The sequence below is a fragment of the Dermacentor silvarum genome, chromosome 1 (genome assembly GCF_013339745.2).
Source record: "Dermacentor silvarum isolate Dsil-2018 chromosome 1, BIME_Dsil_1.4, whole genome shotgun sequence".
NCBI lineage: Eukaryota > Metazoa > Arthropoda > Arachnida > Ixodida > Ixodidae > Dermacentor > Dermacentor silvarum.
This window is the reverse complement of record NC_051154.1, coordinates 257,516,303-257,537,710: the sequence shown is the minus strand read 5'-3', so window position 1 is coordinate 257,537,710 and position 21,408 is coordinate 257,516,303. Positions and strand designations below refer to the sequence as shown.

General features: G+C 42.6%; 1 protein-coding gene across 1 annotated transcript in view; it reads left to right on the top strand.

Annotated features, from left to right (window-relative positions):
• Window positions 1–21,408, top strand: part of LOC119437074 (sarcosine dehydrogenase, mitochondrial-like) — an 89,809-nt gene that overhangs the window by 15,589 nt on the left and 52,812 nt on the right. The window contains 4 exon segments of the mRNA XM_037704145.2: window positions 3,671–3,850; window positions 3,926–4,049; window positions 10,583–10,788; window positions 14,144–14,273. Of these exon segments, the coding sequence (XP_037560073.1) occupies window positions 3,671–3,850; window positions 3,926–4,049; window positions 10,583–10,788; window positions 14,144–14,273 (640 nt within the window).

The window sequence follows — 21,408 nt, the reverse complement described above, 5'->3', positions numbered from 1 at the left end:
TGCAGTAAAAAGCAGCATTTTTCACTCAATGCGTTACCCACCGTGGTGGCGTAGCGGCTTAGGCGTTGCACTGCTAAGCCTGAGGGCGGGGGGATTGAATCCCAGCCATGACCGCCACATTTCGATGGGGGTAAAGTGCAAAAACAGCTGTGTACCATGCATGGGGTGCACATTAAAGAATCCCAGGTGGTCAAAATTAATCCGGAGTTCCCTACTACGGCCTGCCTACTAATCTTATCGCGGTGTTGGCACAGAAAAACTATAGAATTTAATGTTTCACTGAATGCATTCTTGATTTGACATTTGTCGGCATTAGTAGAAAATGCTTTTTTCTACTAAATAATGCGGGAAAATGCATCTTGAAGCCTTGTGTTACATATGTATTAGGATATTCGCTGTACAATCTCTCTGTGTTTTGAGGAAAATTATAAGAGCACTTCTTTGAAGAAGTATACCATTAACTTTTGGTTCAAGCAACAGAAACCCAACACGAGTGCATTTCCAAAGTAACATGTAGTAAATCACTTCAGTTTCCAAATAGAATCGCAACATTGGAGTTGAGCATTTTGTCCTAACAAGAATGTGCTTTACTTCTTTGTGTTGTAGAATTTGAATACGCAGTCTTTAGGCGGGCCAGTTCGTATAGATGCATAGTGTGTTCTTTGTATTGCTGTAGTCAGCCTGGTGTTGAGAGCTGCCATGTTAGCATAGTCTCTACACTCTTTGTAGCTTTGAGTAGACGCTACTACAGTGAACTCTCCCCCAAGGGAAAACTGTTAATATGAACAGTAAAAGAAAATTGAAATGCAAACTTACTGAAAAAAGGGGGGTGAAACAATGACAAAAAGTAAGTAAAAACATAAGTACAGCAAAGTACATCTGTGTAGAGCTGCACAACAAAAAAATTCCGTTAAGAAGCATCCCAAGATGACTGTTGAGGTTAAGGCAATTAGCATTGAAGCAATGTAGTGACACGTCATATTGCCACCGTCAAAACGTGTGTACTGTAGCTAAGCTCTTGTCTCATGCTTCCCTCTGACATGCTGTGCTACCTAGTGGCAGTACTGCGATGTCGGTGCGCGGGGCATGTCCGAATATATATTCAGACAAGATTGTTTTAATACCTGTATATATGATGCCGGTTCAATTCCACCCAGTACCGGAGAAATTTAAAAGTATTTTGTTTGCCATTGAATAGTGACTTAGTGACCCAAGTTGGCGTCATAGTGGTTCACTGAAGTGCAGCACATGCCAGTGGCACATACTTAGTGACCCAAGTGGGCGTCAAGATGTTCATTGAAGAGCCCCACATACCCATTGACCCAAGTTGGTCCGACGGTTGCTTTCAAACCCGATTCAATCAGCACAACAGCTCGATGCTCTACCCATATTAGACCATGGACTACGCAGTGGCCCAAGTTGGCATGAATGAGGTGAGATGTGGACAGACAGACACATAATGCAAGCTGGTTGAAGTTCCCAAGGAATGCTAATCGCATTAAAAATAGGGCTGTTTATGTTAACGAGAATGTTGAGCTATATGTGTCTACAGAACTTCACCTACATCCACTTGTCACCTTGAAGGGCTACCAGTAATGAGATATCTACTTTGGTGGGAGTGCTGAAGGGGATGGAGGCTGTGAAATATGACTTGGTGCATTAGTGGACGCACATGATGGAGGTTGTCCAGCACACAATTGGCAATTTTGACCTCGGTGATATTGGGGGCAATCAGTTAAAGGACACTTCAGTGAATGCAGCGAAACGTGGTGTTCGTTAAGGAAGGCTGTGGGCTGGTACATGCAGTTGAGTGCTGATGACATTCAAACTGTCCTCTGCATTTGGTGGCATACATTTTTTTTTAGGGGAATGACATCTTCAAGTGGCAAGGAGGAGACAATGTGCCCAGTGTGCCACAGTTCATTCTTCTTTAAATACATTCTCCAGTGCAGAAGTGCTGTATCTTGACACTTGTGAAGGTGTCAGCATAGGTGTGAGAGTCCGTCATCACCTGAGAAGCGTGTGGTAGTCTACACAGTGCTCTGTCACAAACATGGTAGTCAAAATGGCAAGCATACTGGCAGGTTTTGAGTGTTGCTTTGATTGGGGCTTGGTGCATTGCACTGCCAGAATAATTACAAGTCGCATTGACACCTAATGCAGAAATGTGAATGACTGTCAAGGTCAATGCGGTGTGACAGAGACATACATGATGCTGATGCATGCCAGATGCCTGTTGCGGTGATGGTTGCTACTGGATCACAGCAGAGTTTGTGTGTGGTGCTTATGCTTCAGCTGCCAATGGTGAGGTAATCACTTTCAGGATATAAGGTGGTGATGAGGAAGTCACTGTGGTGCATGTGTCATGCAGAGAAGCTGTCAAGTTGGAGAGCAAGTGTATTCCACTAATTATGCATAAAACTTGTTTTGACTCTGTTGCTACCTTTTCGTAGCACTGCTTCCACTTTCTGTTGTTCTTTCTACATTTCTTCAGGCTTGTGATACAATGGCAAATGGTGGTGAAAAATGTGCATAGCCTTTCTCACGACTGAATAGCTCGGTCAGCTTTTCTTTTAAAATAAACAGGTATAGTGAGACACTTTGAACTCTCGCAGGAACTGCTGGAGCTTGTGTATAAAACTCTTAGTAAAGAATACAACTGTTTGCACAGCTGATATTGGTGCAATGAAAAAAAAAATTGACAGGCAGGTCAACACAGAGGATTTAAGCTGGAGTGTATGATGGGCTTTCATCTAATTTAAAATTGAAAATCCGGTGTCGGTGTCCGGCATTGGTGTCCCGTGAGTGAAAATTTCCGTATATATTTAAGTATATGTACATACCACGCCTTGCTGTATGGCATGCAGTATATGCGGGTTATATTGCCACACCATTCTATCGCTAAAGTTGCTCATACCTTGTCTTACATTCTTGACAAAATTATTCCTCGGTATTTTGAGAATGACAGCCCACAAACAAATTTCATGAAATAAAACACTGACAATGCATGCTTTTTATGTTAAATCTTCTCAGACTGAAATATTAAAAGTGCAAAACAATACCAGAAACCTGAAAATGGTGTAATTTTTTTGGCGCGACTCTGCACTGCCTTCGGGATTGGCCCATGCAAGAGGCCGCGTTTCTACCGGAAAGCTCGCCTTCGTGCACCACCGGCGTTTCCTGGTAAACATCACGGTTACATAAGCTGCATTTGCCGGGAAGCATGAGAAGCAGTCGGGGATCTTTGAATGGTATCGCGTTCCACTCTTAAACGTGAAGCTTAAGCGTCCTTCAAATTTTGTTTCAGCTTGTTCCAATGCCCACTCTGGCCTGCTTAAGGTCCAGTAACAAGGCTGGCAGTACCTGTAAAATAAAATACATAAGTAAATATGTAGAAGACTGCATGTGGTCAGCTGGTTGGCAATGTGCTTTGCAGACAAATGTGCAGCAGCTTTGTGTTATCCCGGATGGAGAGAGAAACATGCACAGCTGGTCCTAAAAGAGGCACTAGAGCTTGGGGACTTAACATAAAGCAAAAGAAACACAGTGCAATTTCAAGGTACCTCAAGTTGTCTTCACGGTATTGTGTAAAAGCTTTGTAAGTTTTTTTTTTTTGGAGTGAAGCATGAACATACTTTATCCCCCCCCTCTCCTTTCTTTTTTGCTACAGATAGGCAAGGCCTTTGGTATAGAATCATATGTCCTGAGTCCAGAAGACACTAAGAAGTTGTACCCATTAATGAATGTCGATGACCTGTATGGAACTTTGTACAGCCCTGGCGATGGTACTGTGGACCCTGCTGGGTTCTGCACAGCTCTTACAAGGGCGGCCACTGCTACCGGAGCAAAGGTTAGTGTTCATGCTGTATTTGGCTGAAATTTGTTCAAGTCTTAGTCGTTGCCATACTCTGCTTGCTTCCTACAGGTAATTGAGAAGTGCCCTGTGGTGGGAGTGGAAACGAGTGTGGATGACTTTGGTACAAGGCGTGTGTCCGGCATCCAGACAGGAGCTGGAACAATCAAAACTAAAGCGCTTGTCAACTGCACAGGTGGGAATTTTTTTTTTTTTTTTTAGATTCTGAAAAGTGCAAATTTGTATGTTTCACTAGGGGCTGCCCAGGAGGGCTGGACAGCCTAGAAGATGGTAAACTCAGACTGACCTACACAGCAGAAGTCTGTTGGTCTCATTTTTATGTCTTTTTCTACACTTTACTTCATCCTTTTGTTTTAGCTGTCAGTCTTCTACTTTCTTCAGTAGCTTCCAACTTCACAATGGCAAGCATTAACATTGTGTAGGTGGCCTCTTTGATGAGAACGTGAGTTTAGATAGACTATGTGTAGCAACCTTCGGTTTGCAGATGACATATTCCTGTTCAGCAACACTGGGGGCGAATTGCAACAAATGATTGAGGACCTTAACCGAGAAAGTGTAAGAGTGGGGTTGAAGATTAATATGCACAAGACAAAGATAATGTTCAACAGCCTGGCAAGAGAACAAGAATTACGGATCGCCAGTCAGCCTTGAAAGTCTGTACAGGAGTACGTTTATCTAGGTCAGTTACTCATAGGAGACCCTGATCATGAGAAAGAAATTTATATAAGAATAAGATTGGGCTGTTGTGCATACGACAGACATTGCCAAATCCTGACTAGACGCTTACCACTGTCGTTGAAAAGAAAAGTGTACAATCATTGCATTCTACCACTGCTAACATATGGGGCAGAAACTTGGAGGATAACGAAGAAGCTCGAGAACAAGTTAAGAACAGCACAAAGAGCAGTGGAACGAAAAATGTTAGGCCGAACATTAGGAGACAGGAAGAGAGCGGTGTGGATTAGAGAGCAAACAGGGATAACCGATATTTTAGTTGACATTAAGAGGAAAAAATGAAGCTGGGCAGGCCATGTAATGCGTAGGATGGATAAAAGGTGGACCATTAAAGTTATAAAATAGATACCAAGAGAAGGGAAGCGCAGTCGAAAACTAGGTGGGGTGATGAAGTTAGGAAATTTGCAGGCGCAAGTTGGAATCAGCTAGCGCAAGACAGGGGTAGTAATTGGAGATCGCAGGGAGAGGCCTTCGTCCTGCAGTGGACATAAAAATAGGCTGCTGCTGATTATGATGTGTAGGAAGTCCGTCCATACATGCACTCTCTGATTGAGGTCTTATACGGGGTGTGTAAAACGTGGTGGCCATGACGTGTTTGTGGCTGCGCAGACACTTCCAGCGCATGCAGTCCACAAGAGCATAGCCTTTGAGATCAGTTTCTGCTACTTAGAGGCAACCATTGCTTGGGCATATTTTTGGACGCCACCTATTACCAATCAGCATCACCGTTTATCATGCAGTTTTCATTATAGATGGTCTTTCGATAAGGTTGGACTTTGGCAAGAGCATTTTTTTTTTCTTCCTGTACGTGTGACATTTCTAATCCTCATGTGCATTACATTCACGATAGATGCAGCAGTCTAATACATGTTATATCATGCTTTATAGCAAAATAACGCCTCCTCTAACTAGATATCTGGGACATGACCCCAAAACACACTACCCTTTCCCTTTCACTCCTTTCCACTTGATACGATCACTAGAGCCTTTTGCGGTGTACGCTTGTGACACACCGGCTGCTGCACTGCCACCGCTGTGCCGCCGGTAAAACTCAACGCCGACGACGACCGCCCGTTGTGATCTATGCGTAAGCACACAACATTCATGCTATTTCCTCATTCGTGCAGCTTATCACCATACATTTTGATGTACAAAACCAAACAATACCATAAAAAATAAAGGGTGAATCGTGGTGAAAAGTGCCAAATAATTACACCTAGCTTGCAGACGGTGTGCTTATTCTCGGCCAGACGAAGTAACTTCATTTCACCCGCCAGCTTGATGCTAACTGCCATGTCCGTTTTTGAGAAAGTCTTTTGCGTTGTTTTTATGCTTTCATGCACGAGTACGTTTTATTGCGCCATATGTCAATTTTAATTGCTCAGTAATGTGCCATTGCTGCATGCCACAATGCTCGTCTAGTCAGAGAAAAAGAGACCCAGGTGTGTATTTCCACGAGATACCTTCCCACAGCAGTTTGCGTGACCAGTGGCTAATGCAATTTCAAGTAAGGATTAAGTGCCATAAAGTTACCCTGCAGTTCTGGCCCGGAACACACGGCAGGGCGCCTCCAGTGGGAAAGGAAGCGACGTCCCAGGCATCTAGTTAGAGGAGTCACTGAGCAAAGGCAGTAGAAAAGGAAGTTTGTAGACAGGCAGAAAAATTACAAAGCCTAAAGATTGAGCTTGGGGGCTCTTTTAGTTGTTTAGATAAAAAAAAGCAGTGAACATACTTCTTTTCTCATGAAAGACCAGGTTTCTTTTGTTTTGAATTTCATAATTTTGATGCAGTGATGATGACAAGAACATCATATTTATCTTATGGCCCAAGTTCTGCTGGACGAGGTTTTTGATGCAATATACCATACCTCCCATATCTCAGAATGTGCTACCATATCTCTCATAGCAATCTGGTCTCTTTGGGAACTATCTCAGAAACTTCTGAATGATATGCTTGAAACACCTTATCAGGAATGTTACTATTCAAACAGATGCACTAATGCAAGGAGAAAAAAAAAAAAAGTATTCGGCTAGGCAAGTCACTGTGGACTAGGCTCTTATATGAGCAATAACTTCATGTGATAAGGCGCATTTGACGTAATGTCCTGTAAACAAGTTGTTCAAACACTGCGAACCTCCGGGAAGACCTCTGGTTCACTTTTCATCAAATGTTAGCTTGAAGTTACGCACCAGTTTTAGAGGTCTAATGAGCTGCTTAAGGGGGGACGTGGCAATTGAAGTGGTCAAATTGGTCAAAATTTTCGATTATCAGATTTATTTATTTTTTTTGCATGATCCTCGGACCTTCATTTACCTTGTGGTGAAATATTATAACAAAATACGCGATAGAAATTCAGAATATAACACTTTCCTAGAGTGCTGTCATCAAAAATTGCAAAAAAAATCTGGCTTTGAGCTCCTTTTTCAAAGCTTTAATTTTTTGTGCAGTCGTTTTTAGTCATCCCAGTGCCATTTCACAACGAATGAAAACAAAATCATTCTATCTTTTGCACTTATATCCTGACACATTGATGAGTGCAACAAAGCTGTCCATTTTTATCTGCACCTCATAAAAAAAATTTTAACGTTTTTTTTTTTTTTACAAAGGTCATGAGTAAGACAACATGCATAGGAAAGTTCAAAAAACAATTTCGTGCTCATTTCGGCATTTAAAAATAAACCAATAGCTTTATTGCACAGAATGGGCTTTTGTGAACATGCTGATGTGAAAATCTTGGCGAACCTATGTGTAATTGATGAATTAATTTGGGGATGACCATTTCAGGCTATCAAGTGCTGTAACTCAAAAACTATAATAGATAGCAGAAAACTGATTTCAGTTATTATATCAGCATAACAAAGCTCACTTGCATGCCAACTTTCATCAATTTATTTCCATAAATAAAAAAAAGTTTTGATTGCCGCGTCCCCCCCTAAGGCATGGAGGAATTCAATGTGCCCTCGACGTCAGTGCACAGTATGGAGTAGTTCGCGTAACTTGAATCAAGCTTTAAAAGACAGTGATACAACTTAGGCGATTGAAACCAATGGCTTATTGTTTGTAGCAGCACTAGTCCTGAGTTAGGTATTCAAACTATGTTTTAAAATGTGATTACCATATTTATTCGAATATAGGTTGACCTTTGTTTTTGAAAATGTTACCAAAAGTGTGCCATCGACCTATATTCGTGACCAAAGAATCTCGACCTTTAGTCGTAGACAAAGCTAGCAAAAGTACCAAGCTAACAGAGTTCCTCCATTACGCTAGTAGGGCTAGTCTGGAGATAGGTCCAGACTGGCTTTAAGAATTGCTGCATATCTGACACACTTGACGGCACTGAGAACAACATTGTTTGAGGGGCCGAGGGCGCCTGCAATGCATCCGATGAGGACGACTTTTATGACAGTTCCAACGAGGGCGCAGTTTAGCAAGATTTAGTAACTGAGCTTACGGTAAATAAAGGTGGGTCATGTTCAAAGTTTGTAATTTCTTTTAAAGGTATGGGTCGACCTATAATCAAATTATATTTTTTTTATTCCTCGGAAAGTTCAATATATAGGGGTCGACCTAAATTCGTGTTTGACCTATTTTCGAGTAAATGCGGTAGTTAGCTAATCGGAAAACTACAATTTTGAAAATTTTATAAACATGTGTTTTATGGCATAAGTTCATTGAAAAAGTTTTAGTGTCTGCTCAGAAGCACCAAATAAAGTTGATTTCATGATGGTATTTTTTCCATGGTTCTTTTTTTTACCCAGCTCTGAAGAAAGCCCTCAAAATATGAAGAAAATGACTGCACACTTGTGTGACTGGTTTGCAGTGCTCTCGATTGTTTTTCCAAAGAACAAAGGCCACATGTTCATTGTAAAAAGAAGTAATAAATCCCTGTGTCCAGATGGTAATACCAGCGCCGTTGTTGTGAAGATGGAAAATCCATCATGGTTCAAAATGATAAGCAATAGGTCGGCACTAAAAGCAGATCAGAACACACCCGTAGCTTCTTTTACAATGTGCATGTGAGGTTTGTTTTTTGCAAACATGGTTGAGAGCACTACAAACAAGACATGCAAGCATGCAGTTACACCTTTTCTTTTTCTGCATTTCACTGGCTTTCTCTTGAACTTGAAAAAAAAAAAGACCCACAAAAAGAAATAACGTAGAAACTACTTGATGGGGTGTCTTTTAAATATGTTCTACAACTCCTTCAATCAAACTTATGCCCTAAAATGAATATTTAAAATCTTGCATAATTGAAGTTAGCTAATTAGCCAACTAATAACGCTCCAAAAATACTCTGAGTAAATCTGGACGACTACATACAGTAGTATATTGTTCGTTTCAATCGCGTTAGATGTACCAATTCTTTTTAAAGTTTGGTTCAAGTTACGTGGAACACCCAGTGCAAGCATTTAAGCTTGTGCGGATGCATAAGGTCTCGATAGGCCATGTGCAATGCATGCTAGACATCATGTTTGACTATAAAAGTTGCTACCTGTGGTGGAAGATGTAGAGAGGGGGGGTTAGAAAATGAAAATAGTTCAAGTCACATAGAAGATGTAGTAGATCACCATCACCTGGTAGTGATTCATTCTCTGTGGTGTAGTAAAAAAATAATTGAAACAGTACAGTTAACTACAAGTCATCTGCAAGCAGTATATCTGGTTTATGAGCCTTTCGGGTAATTCACTGAAAGAGAGCTGATAAAATGGCAGTAACATCAGAGGCAGGGATATAAGTGAGCTCATTAAATTTTGTTGTAATTATGGCTCTCAGGTAGACAAGGACATTTAAAGATTGGAGCAAATAGAATGTGGAGTAGAAACATTAGTCCAAGTTCACATGATGGAGTAGTTGCACATGTAGGAAGTAACATTGTGCACCTTTTCTTGAAAATAAATTATTTCTCATTCTTAATAATGACATTAGCACTACCATCAACAACATTGTTTGCTAATGACTACATCATCTGTAGTGAAATCATCTATCATGATAACCGGCTGGTACTAAATAGGCTGAACAGGCTAGCGCGTTGGCGCACTAACTGGCAAAGGACAAAAATTCATGGCCATGGCTATTATGCACTCATGCACTCCCAGGTGCAGGGATTCACCTGTTTTTGTCTACGAGATTAATGGGGACCCCCTGGATCCTTTCTATAAAAAAGGATTTTTGAACATGCCTTGTATGGGAGTGAAGCTATGGCAATAAAATGTTGCTCTTGCCATGCCATGCCATATGAACAAGTGTAAAAAAAACCATGCTCACAGAGTGGCTTATCTAGGAACAATGAATGTGAGAAAGGTGGCATAGAGCACGTCGTAGCATGGTAAAACGAGTGTAGAGAAAGAAAGAACATGATGTAGATCCACTGGCGGATCCAGAGGAGCGGCCCTGGGGGCCGTGGTCCCCCCCGAGAATGCCAGCACTTCAGCGCTCACAATATAACCAAGCAGCGAGCCCCCCCTTCTTTCCTTGATGTTGTAATGAGGGCCGCCCCATGGAGCCTGCCCTGAATCTGCCCCTGTGTAGATAAAATTGTGCTGCAAAGTGCGAGGGATAAAGTCTCCACCACACTGAAGGTAGCGCCAAAACATGATGTGCAAAGCACAAAGCAAAAGTCATAATGGAAGCTCGCCTCCTGACAAGAACATTGGGTTGCTGGAAAGCACAATGGCAGCAGTGGTGGTGAAGGCAATGATCTTATCGGAGGTGCCATTGGAAAGTCCTTACGTGGCTGTCACTATACAATGAAGCATGGGGCCTTGAGGCAGACGTGAAAAGTCTGTTGTGATGTATATTGGCAGCACGCACTCACAGCAGTTACCCTCCCATTCCTGAGGGATGGTTATTGACTGCTCCAGACTATAAAGGAAGTGGAGCTTCCTCATAATGATTGCTTTTGCAAATGTAAAGTGCATAGATAATTATGAGAGGGACATAGGTGATGACACTCACTCTAATGCTACCCTGCAGGAGCCTGGGCACCAACTGTTGGTGCCATGGTGGGCGTGCCAGTACCCCTGGTTGCCATGAAGCATGCCTATGTGGTCACGAACCGTATTGAGGGCATTCAGAACATGCCCAACGTTCGGGATCATGACCTTTCCCTTTACCTTCGCCTGCAGGGCGATGCCCTCTCAGTTGGAGGCTATGAGCCCAATCCATTCTTTATCGATCAGGTGAGCGGCTCTAACTTGCTTGTGGTTGTAAGTTTATGGTGAATGCACTAGAAAAACACGGACGAGAGAAGAACACAAGGACAAGCGCTGAAGGTGTGAATACTAGGCTGATGGTGATGAGTGCTGATGATGATGAGCGCTGATGGCGAACACAAGGATGAACGCTGTGCGCTTGTCCTTGTGTTCTTCTCTCGTCCATGTTTTTTTAGTGCCGTTTCACCATGAATGTATCGTACCAACTAGCATGCGCCCAGACCCTATTATTGTAGGTAAGGTTGGGAATTGTCTGGTTTTCCCCTAGTAGAGCTGGCTTTTTGCATGGGTTGCCAATTGCCAGTCAATCCCTCTGACCAGCATATATGTATAGGGTGCACCATGAAAGCGAACATTGAATTTGTTCTTAAACAAATATTACTTGTGATAGCTGAATTTGAACCTGACATGTTAATATACAAGTAGCTTTACCGTTGAACATTTACTCTCATTAAACACTCCTATGAGGGGTATCAACAGGGGTCAAGCAAGAGATGTCTCAGGAGCCAGCATTTTGACGAGGGGACTTGTCTTCATCAGAGCCCTGATGAACGCAACAGCCCTTGCCGAAACGTTGGCTTCAGCGACCTATCCCTTGTTTTACCCTGTTGATCATTTCAAGTCTTACCCCCGTATTCAGAAATGCACCTTAAGTTGAAGCCCATGCTTGACTTGATCTAAGTGACGCCTGACGTGAACGTGCCCAGGACGCTCATTGCGTTTCCTCAGGCGCGTTTACGACAGGCGTCATTTAAATCAAGTCAAGCACGGACTTGAACTTGAGATGCATTTATGAATACGGACGGGGGTTAGTCTTATGAGGGGCATGCTTGGTTAGATATTACAGCCTCTTGTAAGCAACTTGGGCGTTCCGTTTTATATTGTTGAGCGTGGTACAAGAGCTGGATGAAACGTTTTGTGTCTACATAGGAAGCAGCCATGGAAAAGTTATAAGGCTACATTTTGCACGCACACACATACACGTGGGCGCTCACACACGCATGCACACACATCTGTATCCAAAAAACTCTGCAGCTCTGCCCTCCAGGCTGAGCTTGGAAGATAACGTAAATCCAAAATCCATCTCAGTTCAACCGCATTCTGGTTGTTTAGGATGTGTAACTACAGAAGAAAAAGTCACTGGTCTGTGCACCCTAATGATGCAAAATTGTCAAGTTACACTGTGACAATTAGCTGAAGAGAGACTGTTGCACTAACAAGAGCATGTCACTATTGAAACAGTTGCGAATGCCTAAGATTTTTGCAAAGTGAATGTTCCAAGGGATTGGGCATTTGAACACATAATAGTGCATGCTGTTGGCTAATGCTCAGTTGAAGTGTTTCCACACCAACTGATCGTTCTTTCCTGGATTTGTTAGTCAACTGGATGACACTTGGGTCACAATTATGTGTGCCGGTTCTTTAAAACAATGACAAAAGCCAGATTCTGTACATTTTCGTACAGACAATGCACTCATAGCTCATTTAGATGTGTGGTTCAAATTCACATAGGATAACATTTCTTGGAGGTAGCTATGAGAAATTCAACAGTGTGACAAAAATTCTGGAAATGCAGGAGGACTATGCTAAAGGTGCATGACTTCATCACTCTTGATTGGACAATCACATCCTACATGGTGCTGAACTTTTCATGCTACATTGTATTTGCTGGTTTTCTGGTCCTGCCATTTGGTTTCTGCCATTTAATAAAGGAATGATAAACATAGTTTTGCATATACAAGTTATAAGTTTATTACAGCTTTGTTGTTTTGCCTTTGTTTAAATTAGAGGTGTGCAAATACTCCAAATTTTGAATGTGAATAGCATTTGTTGTATTTGTATTCAATTCGAGAATTCACTATTCAAAATTGTTGAATATTCATTTCTGTTGGAATGTAAGAGATAATGAGACTCGTTGGAGTCTCATGGGAGAGAGATATTGATGCAAGTGAGTACTGTTCTGAGTGATTCTGCTGCAGGAAAGCCACAGCTGTTGGGCAGAGACAGAAGTTTCTTAGCAAACGCATAGGGCAGATAACCTTTGCTCAACAATTTCTAGCCAGTCGATAAGAATGCCTCGCTTTTAGGCAGCCTATATGAATTTGCAGTCTCGATTTAGGCAAAGCATTTTATGTCTCATTGTGTTTGCATCCCTTTAAAATGCGGGTCTATAAGATCACACTTATCTTCATCAACGAACACAACCCTCTTGAGTGCATAAGTGCATCTGGTGGTGTGCTGTTTCCTTGCTTCATTACGGTCAATCATCGTGGTGCATAGAAAACTAAAAGCAGTTGCTTCTCATCTACAAGCGCCTCAGTTGACTGGGCGCCCAGTCCAGTGTATTGCATGCACATATAATATAATGTAAGTTAGCCTCGTTTTTTTACAAGCAGACTCCACACAAACTCCAAATTTGTCTTTGTTCAGAAATTAGAAAATATTTTTATATTCAATTCGATATTGGAAGATTGTTTTTCTCAAATACTTGTATTCGATTTAGAAAATTTGCAGCTCAAACATCTTTGACAGCAACATCTCTAGTGCCATCACGTGCTTGCTCAAGCCCATCCTCACAGAGTGTTCTGCAAAAATTACTAGAGGCAACTCTGGCACAAGTGTATATGGAAGCTGCAAGTATTGCAGTTCCGTCAGCGTGGGACTACAGTAAAACCTCACTGTAACGAAGTTGAACAGAGAGCTGCACTTACCTTGTTATAACAATTATTACTTTGTTATAATAATTATTACTCCATTATAACGAATAAATTATAATGTTAACATTATAACGTGTAGCCTTGATGGCCAACATTGGCCGCCAGGAAAGGCAGGGGTGTGCTATTATTAACCTCTGGGTAAGCCCAATGCAAAAGCCTTCTGCCTACAGCCTGAAAGACCGTGAAATTGCTCTCTACTATGTCTTCATGAGCGAGATGACATGATTACATTTCTTTTCTGCAGTTCGAAATAGACCTTGAATATTTTTTCTTATCCATAGGTCTGCACCAAATAAATGTCTTACTATTGCTGCCATCACAATGTTATGTGAACATAAACCGTCTTGCGAACCACTATAAACTTAATTTTTTTTTCACTGTGGAGCCAAACCAGAACTGAACTGTTCTGTCTAACCCTTAACAAAAACTGCAGTGACAAAGTTTCTGGTTTGATGCACTGGTTACTAAATTTTTGGCAGCTTTTCTACTTTTGAATGTTGATCCTATAAAGTCTGGAAAGTAATTCTGAACATGTTCAATATATGGTGACTTGTGTGCGTATGTTGTGTGCGTGTGTCATCTTGTTATGCTTTTTTTTTTTTCAGTTGCCCCTAGACTTTGCCTTTGGACTCTATGACCTCGACTGGGATGTATTTGGGACTCACATAGAAAGTGGTATACACAGAGTTCCAGTGCTAGAGCATACAGGCATCAAATCAACTGTTTGTGGACCTGGTAAGGGCATTTTTGATTGTGGACGTGGTTCACAACAATATGCTGTTGACGTATTTTGTTAATAATTATTCTAAAAAACAAAAAGTAGCACTCAGAAACTTAACACAACAAAGCAAATAGAAGGGTGTTACTACTCTCTTTCCCTTGTTGTTGTATAACTTTATTTTGCTTTTCTTTAAATTTTAAATATGTATGTTCAATACAATCAACTTTTGTTATTTTACTACTGGCAGGACATACCGTAGTGGTTCAAATTATTCAAAAATACAATTGATGAGCGGCTTTGAAACCTTTGTCCAACTGCACCTTTAGTATTCACTTGAATGAACTCTTGATGGTAGCTTAATTTAAGAAATGTAGACATTGTTGACATCACTTGCCCGTCTTAGTTCCAACACCGTGTCAGTGATGATCACTTTGCATATAGCTAATGATGCATACGTAATGTGGAATGTGTGCAAAACCCACTCCTTATTTAATACCCCCTCCGGAGGTCTTTAAAGACAATAAACTGAACTGAACTGAAACTGAAGTGGGGCTGTACAAATGACCTTTCAAGATACATTCTTTTATTTGCCTGCTCTTCCTTGACAAAAAAAAAAAAAAAACTATGGTACACAGCTAGTTGATGTCCTGTTTTCTGTTCACTTATGGTAGCCATGAAAATTGAGGTCTTCTCATGTAGCATTTATTGATAAAGAAATAAACAATGAACCTGCTAGAAGCTATAAACTAAAATAATAGCTACACAGTGTGAACAGAGTCAGGAAGCCAAATGTCTCTGCAAGAAGTTTAGGGTAAAATAAGAGAAGACAAACCGTCAAGCCTATAAGCACGAGTGGCAGTGGCATCGATGCCTTAAGGGTTTTTACTTCAGCACACGTGGTCAATATGCCGTATAATTTCATAGTAGGATTACGAGGGAAACATCTGGCGTTGCAGTCAGTTAACCACTATGGGTATCATGGGTAATGCTTAGATTTTTATGTGATATGGCACATCTTCTTTGAGGCAACATGTTGTGGCTTCTTAATTGTTCCTTCTAAGGTTCGGTCGTGTTGTGCACTGCCCTTGTAACCTTCCTTTATTGCAGTTGAGTGTTTGAACTTCACAACTTAGACAGTGTATTGTGCTATTTTCACCGCATAAACAAACCGTGACACTTCATAATATGTGTCCCTAAATTTAGATGATACTACTTGGTTAGCAGCTCTCACCATGGGTAATTTTTTTTTAGCTTCTAAACCTATTATTTTTCTCTGTCATGTTCCATGAACTGTCAAAAAATAACACTTAGAAACTATGCAAGTCTCATAATTTCTGTAAAAAAAGTTCGCAAAAAATTTGCATTGCATCAGATACCACCTAAACATTCAAAGCCAGAAGGAAAGCAGGTAGCCTAAGGGGACGACATGTTCCAATTAAGGGCAGGGCAAATGCCACCTTTATGGGCTTGGTCCTGCTGTCCTGATGGCACTGTGTTTTGTCCCACTTTCGTGATCCTTACTGGCACCAAGCTGGACTGCAACATGGGGCTGAAAAGGCAGACCTCTAGCTGCAATGTCTTGCAGCATGTGTGTGTGTGTGTCTATGCTTGTAGCATAGGCACACACACACACGCACGCACACACACACGCACACACGCACACACACACACACACACACACACACACACACACACACACACACACACACACACACACACACACACACACACACACACACATGTATATACCTAAAGAAAGGGAACCGAGGGGCCCGATTTCCCATCCACTTTCTGGAGTATTTATGTCTTACAACTAGAACTAACCCTGGGAGTGTTAGCCAGCGCCACACTCACAAACCTAGGTGGCGGATGTGGAACATCCTTTCTGCCGCAGGCTTCATGAATTGTGCTTGGTGTCATTGTTCGTTGGCTTCTTATGATATATATATATATATATATATATATATATATATATATATATATATGTGTGTGTATAGTAATGAACTAGAAGAAAGTGAACTTTTTTTTATTTTTATTAGTCATAAGAAGCCAACAGTAGTGCTCCCAGGATCTCTGCCAGGGGTGGTTGAATTTACTCAAAGTAATTTAAGAGTGAATGAATAAATGCAAGACGGTGATAGAGTGTTTTTGTTAATCAGGAAAATTCGACCTGAAGCCACCTCCTCAATTCTAATGACAATGTGAACAGAGCAGTGAAGGTACACTTTGGACTGGTGGGGCTGGACGCGTGGAGGGGGGGGGGGGTGATTAATTCGGGTTTAGGGGGGGGTCAGTACCACAATAGTATTGTGGTAATTGCACGACACATGTTGTTATTTGATCACACTCAGGAATTGATGAGGTAGACAGTCAAAGTAGGTTGTTTAGAAGCCTTTGTGAAAATTACGGCATCCGTAGTTTGCAGTTAAATTAGGGCCAGTAGCTCCGAGAGATTTGAAAGTGTTGTGTCTCCCGACACCCGTCTTTTCTGAAAATTGTCGAGACATTTAGTTAGGATGGGCTCTTCGCAGCAAGTGTTACAAGGGGGTAGGTAAGCCTCAGCTAGGCGACTACCCACGGCCGTCTGGTGTTGAGCGATCGGGCAGTGACCAGACACTCTCCCTATGTCCATAATTACCTGCCAACTTCGTTCTTGACACCTTTTATGTGCGTCTCTCCCCCCCCACACACACACTCTCCACCCCGCCTCGTATCCATCACCCAACTTCCTTTCTTAAAATTCTTTTCCGTTAGTCACTGTTGCACTCTTCAACATTCACCAGGTTGTTGAATGGCGCGGCGGCCCCTAATATTCCTATATTCCTGTTTCCTTGTGGTCTTCAAGGCCATTCAGCTACCTGCCCTTCCACCTGTTTGTTGTGGCCATTTTTTCGCTGGTCCAGCACCCCCATCCTTGATATATTTTGCCGTGCGCCAATCGACGTTCTGTAGGTCTTTCCTTCTTGTCCCGTTTTTTGCGCTGTTTTTATTCTTAATAGCATGTACAAACTAGCCTAACAGTAAGCTCTTGTCAAATTTATGAACATAATGAAAATCAAAGACAAGAAAAAGAAAAGAAGAGGGCAGAAAAAGCAGGGGGGGGGGTGCTTATATTATGCGTTTCCTAGACAAGCACGTCGCAATATTTTCGGGATGCTTTTCTGCCGCGTCGCGTGGCCGACGATTCGGTCAAGTACCAGAAATGAGAAGCTCTTCGACGAAACGAAGGCCTGGTGGGGAGCAACAATGTCTTCAAGGTTTATACACGCGCTCGTCCCATCTTTACTTGTGTGTGGAATTTTTAGTGTTGATCCCCCCTCAGCAGTTATGGTTAACACGATCCTTAATAAGGAAGAGGTGCGCCATAAGTGGGGCCGCAATGTTCTGTGCATGGGAGAGATGATCCCCCCCATGACAGTACCCCTCCCCTCCCTTCGGAACGCAACTTGCCCTCACCTTACTTTTACACATTCAAGCTTTCTCTTTCATTCATGTTACTCTTTCTGAGCCCACCTCCTGAAACTTTGTGTTCCGTGGGAAAGGGGGGGGGGGGGAAGGCTTCGTAAGAAAATTTCAGCAGGGTTTCAACCCTCCTTCTGGCTACGCCAATGGGCTAGGGTCTCGAATCCGGCAGCTTTGATGCCTTCAGGTAGCATGTGTGGGTTTATTGACCAGTTGTCTTCACCCACCCAAAAAGTTAATGTAGACGTGATGCAGGCCGTGAGTGGTGGTGCTGGCTAACATTCCTAGGGTTAGTTCTAGTAGATAAACATAAATCGTAGATAAACATAAAGTGGATGGGAAAAATGGCACCCTGGTAGCTCAATTGTTAAGAGCATCGCAGGCTTAATGCGACGACGTGGGTTCGTATCCCACCCTCAGCCAGTTGTTTTTTCATCCACTTTCATTTCCATTTATTTATCATTTCTTCAATTCAGTTAAGAACAGCAGGTAATTTTCCCTATGCTGTCCTTGGTGTCATTGTTTGTTGGCTTTTTATGACTATATAAAACACCAAGCTGGAAAACGTAACTACACTGTTGTTAGCTAGCTTGTACACTACAGCTGTCTGTAAACATTGGCTGCCATAGACCACTTTGTACGGTACAGTATAGACCGCTTATAACATAAGTCACCGGAGTCGCGAATATCCGCACTATAAGCGGTACCGCACTATAACCAAAGCAACAATTTTCAAGGCCCGCACATATGCACAACATGTGCACCGAGCCGCCACGCGTATGCGACAGTCGAGGAATGCAGCTAGAACGTTTGCATTCCATTTACAGTCGAATCTCGTTAATTAGAACTAAATCACGCGGCAGCGCCTCCGACCGGCATTGCTCTGGCACCGCCATCAGCTTAGGAGAGACCCCTCAATGTCGCGCACGAACAAAAAAGAAAAAAAAAAGAAAAGAAAAGAAAGAAGAAAAAAACGCGGCGAAACTTTCACCCTCTCTCAAACGGCAAGGTCGCCGATTCTGCGCTGCGCCGGAACATGCGTGTACGTGCCGACATCTCAGCCACGCTACCGTAGCCACGCGTAGCAAATGGCAGTGAACCCTTCTTTCTCCTTTATGCTTCCTCTACTTTCTAGTCACCTGTTGACCTTGCACTCTGCGGCTACGGCACAGAGGGAAGCAGCGGCACAGAGGGAAGCAGCGGCGCTGTCCCAGGCTGGCCAACGAAACTGCCCACGCCGGCAAACGCCCGCTTCCCGATAACGGCAGAAAACGAAACTTCGGGGCGTTGGCGCCAGGCCGGCTGGAGCGGCAGCACGCTGCCTGCACGGCGGCGGGCACGCACGGTGACAGTCGAAAGTGAGGGAGCTACGAGGAAGGGCGAGGGGAGCCACCAAAGCGGCGAAGTTGCCGAAGCGAAATCTGCTTCCCTGCTGGCCTCCTCCCTCACATTCCACGGTCTCCGCGTGCGCCCTTCGCTGTGCTGTGCCGGCGCAGCCCGCGAAGCGAGCGTTGGCCGGCGTTGGCAGTTTCGTGGCCCTCGCTCGCTATGCGCGCCGTGATATTTCACGACTCACACTCAAGATTCTGGTTTCAGCCTCACTGGCTGTTCGTTCACACCACGTGCCCTTCTCCTCCACTTCGTCTCTCTTTCTTCCTCGAGCACTCCTTGGGGCGCCCGTTTGAAGGGAGCATTCGCCGTCTCCGCTGACTTCCGTACTCCCAGGCAGCCGCACTGTAACCGGTATTTCGTTTCCCGCAACTGCACTATAAGCGATACATGTGCACATGGAGTGCTATTGGAAAACTAACGGGAGTCTGAAAAGATCGCACTATATCCGGTCCTGCACTATAAGCGGTTACGTTATAAGTGGTCTATACTGTACATAGCATTGCGTTCTTCCTTCCATATTTCATCGTCTTCATATCACCCACCTATATTTGTTTGGGGTTCTAGGAATTCTGGTTGTTCTAGGAATTCCTATGCTGGTGGTCCATTCAGACATTAACGGCATATTTCCTTCTGATAATCTTAAGGCGAAACTGTGCGCAGCACAGAACAAATCGAAACCTTGACTGGTTCTGTATTTGGTGAAGCTGATATGCTTTATGCTAGCCGCCGCCAATTATTTTTTGTTCAAATGGTTTTTGCCATTTCTTGCTCAAAGTAACATGCTTTATCGAGGCAACCTGCTAGGACTTTTGAATACAAATGCAGTGAGCAAAAAATTGAATTGTGGAATACATGAAAGCCTAGTGTGCTGCATAAACATTTTGCTTGGTACTCACTTCAGCTTTCTAAACATGTAACTGGGTCTTTAATGCTTTGGTTAACGAGGCAACTGGTAATAAGCATTCATAATTTTTTGTATAACATGAAAAAAAAAAAACAAGATGAGAACAGAGGAAAAAACATTGACATGAAAGCTATTTTAGTCTCTCTACTCTCAACCCTCAGAGGACTTTTTTTTTAAACTGTCAGATCTACTTTCAGTGTGGGAGGAAAATTGGATTGAAAGACATGATTACACTTCATTGAACTTGTTGGGTGAGAGTAATTTTGAAGCTTGGCTTGTGTATCTTGATTGGTTTTCCTGGTTAATTATCTGTAGGCTGCATGTAAGCACGCAGCATTGCAACTGAGTTTTTCTAAATGTATGAGTGGACTAATTTAGAACTTGCTTAACATGACAGTGATATTTCAAACTTTGAAAAGTCAAAATGGCAGTCTTCATCTTACCCTTGTATTGCCATGCAACATACCACACTTGCACATTCTGGGCACCCAAACTCAAATATTGTGAGGACATTTCATACGGATTGGTGGCATCACCGCTGCATTGCAAGAGTAAGGTTAGTTTTGTTATGAGTTAAGAGAAAGATGAGAAAAGGAACTTTCCATGTTTGTCCGACTTTTTCATTGCATTATGGGGAGAGTGAATGGATACCATTTTAGAGCCTTGTTTTGGCAATTCTAAAGCTATTTTTAGCCCAATAAAACACTTTCCAGCAGTATTTTTGAGGTCATGTGGCACCATCTGAAGACGCAAGTGGAGACATAAGTTTTGTATGCCTCTATTATATACTTTCTCCCCTTTTCTCTTCACCTGCAACTTTATCACGGCCACAGGCATGAGTGGCTAAGTTTATGTCAGTAGCACATAGGCACTATATTTTTCATGGACAAGCCAAATCATATTGACTTTGTTGGGAGTGTCACAAGCCATGTGGACGGGCTAAATTAAATTATGGGGTTTTACGTGCCAAAACCAGTTCTGATTATGAGGCACGCCGTAGTGGAGGGCTCCGGAAATTTCGACCACCTGGGGTTCTTTAACGTGCACCTAAATCTAAGTACACGGGTGTTTTCGCATTTCGCCCCCATCGAAAATGCGGCCGCCGTGGCCGGGATTCGATCCCGCGACCTCGTGCTCAGCAGCCCAACACCATAGCCACTGAGCAACCACGGCGGGTATGTGGACGGGCTATATTGTTTATGGTATGGAATGCATTTATGAAAATATGAGTGCCACCAATACTCATTATTACAATAGCATTTTTCTTGTACTTGCTACTATCACTAGAGCAAAGGGGCTTGTCAATACAGCTCACATTCTACCCCTGAAATTAAAGAAAGTCAACAACTTTCTGTTTCATCAGGAGCTTGGAGGGATAGAAACACCAATTA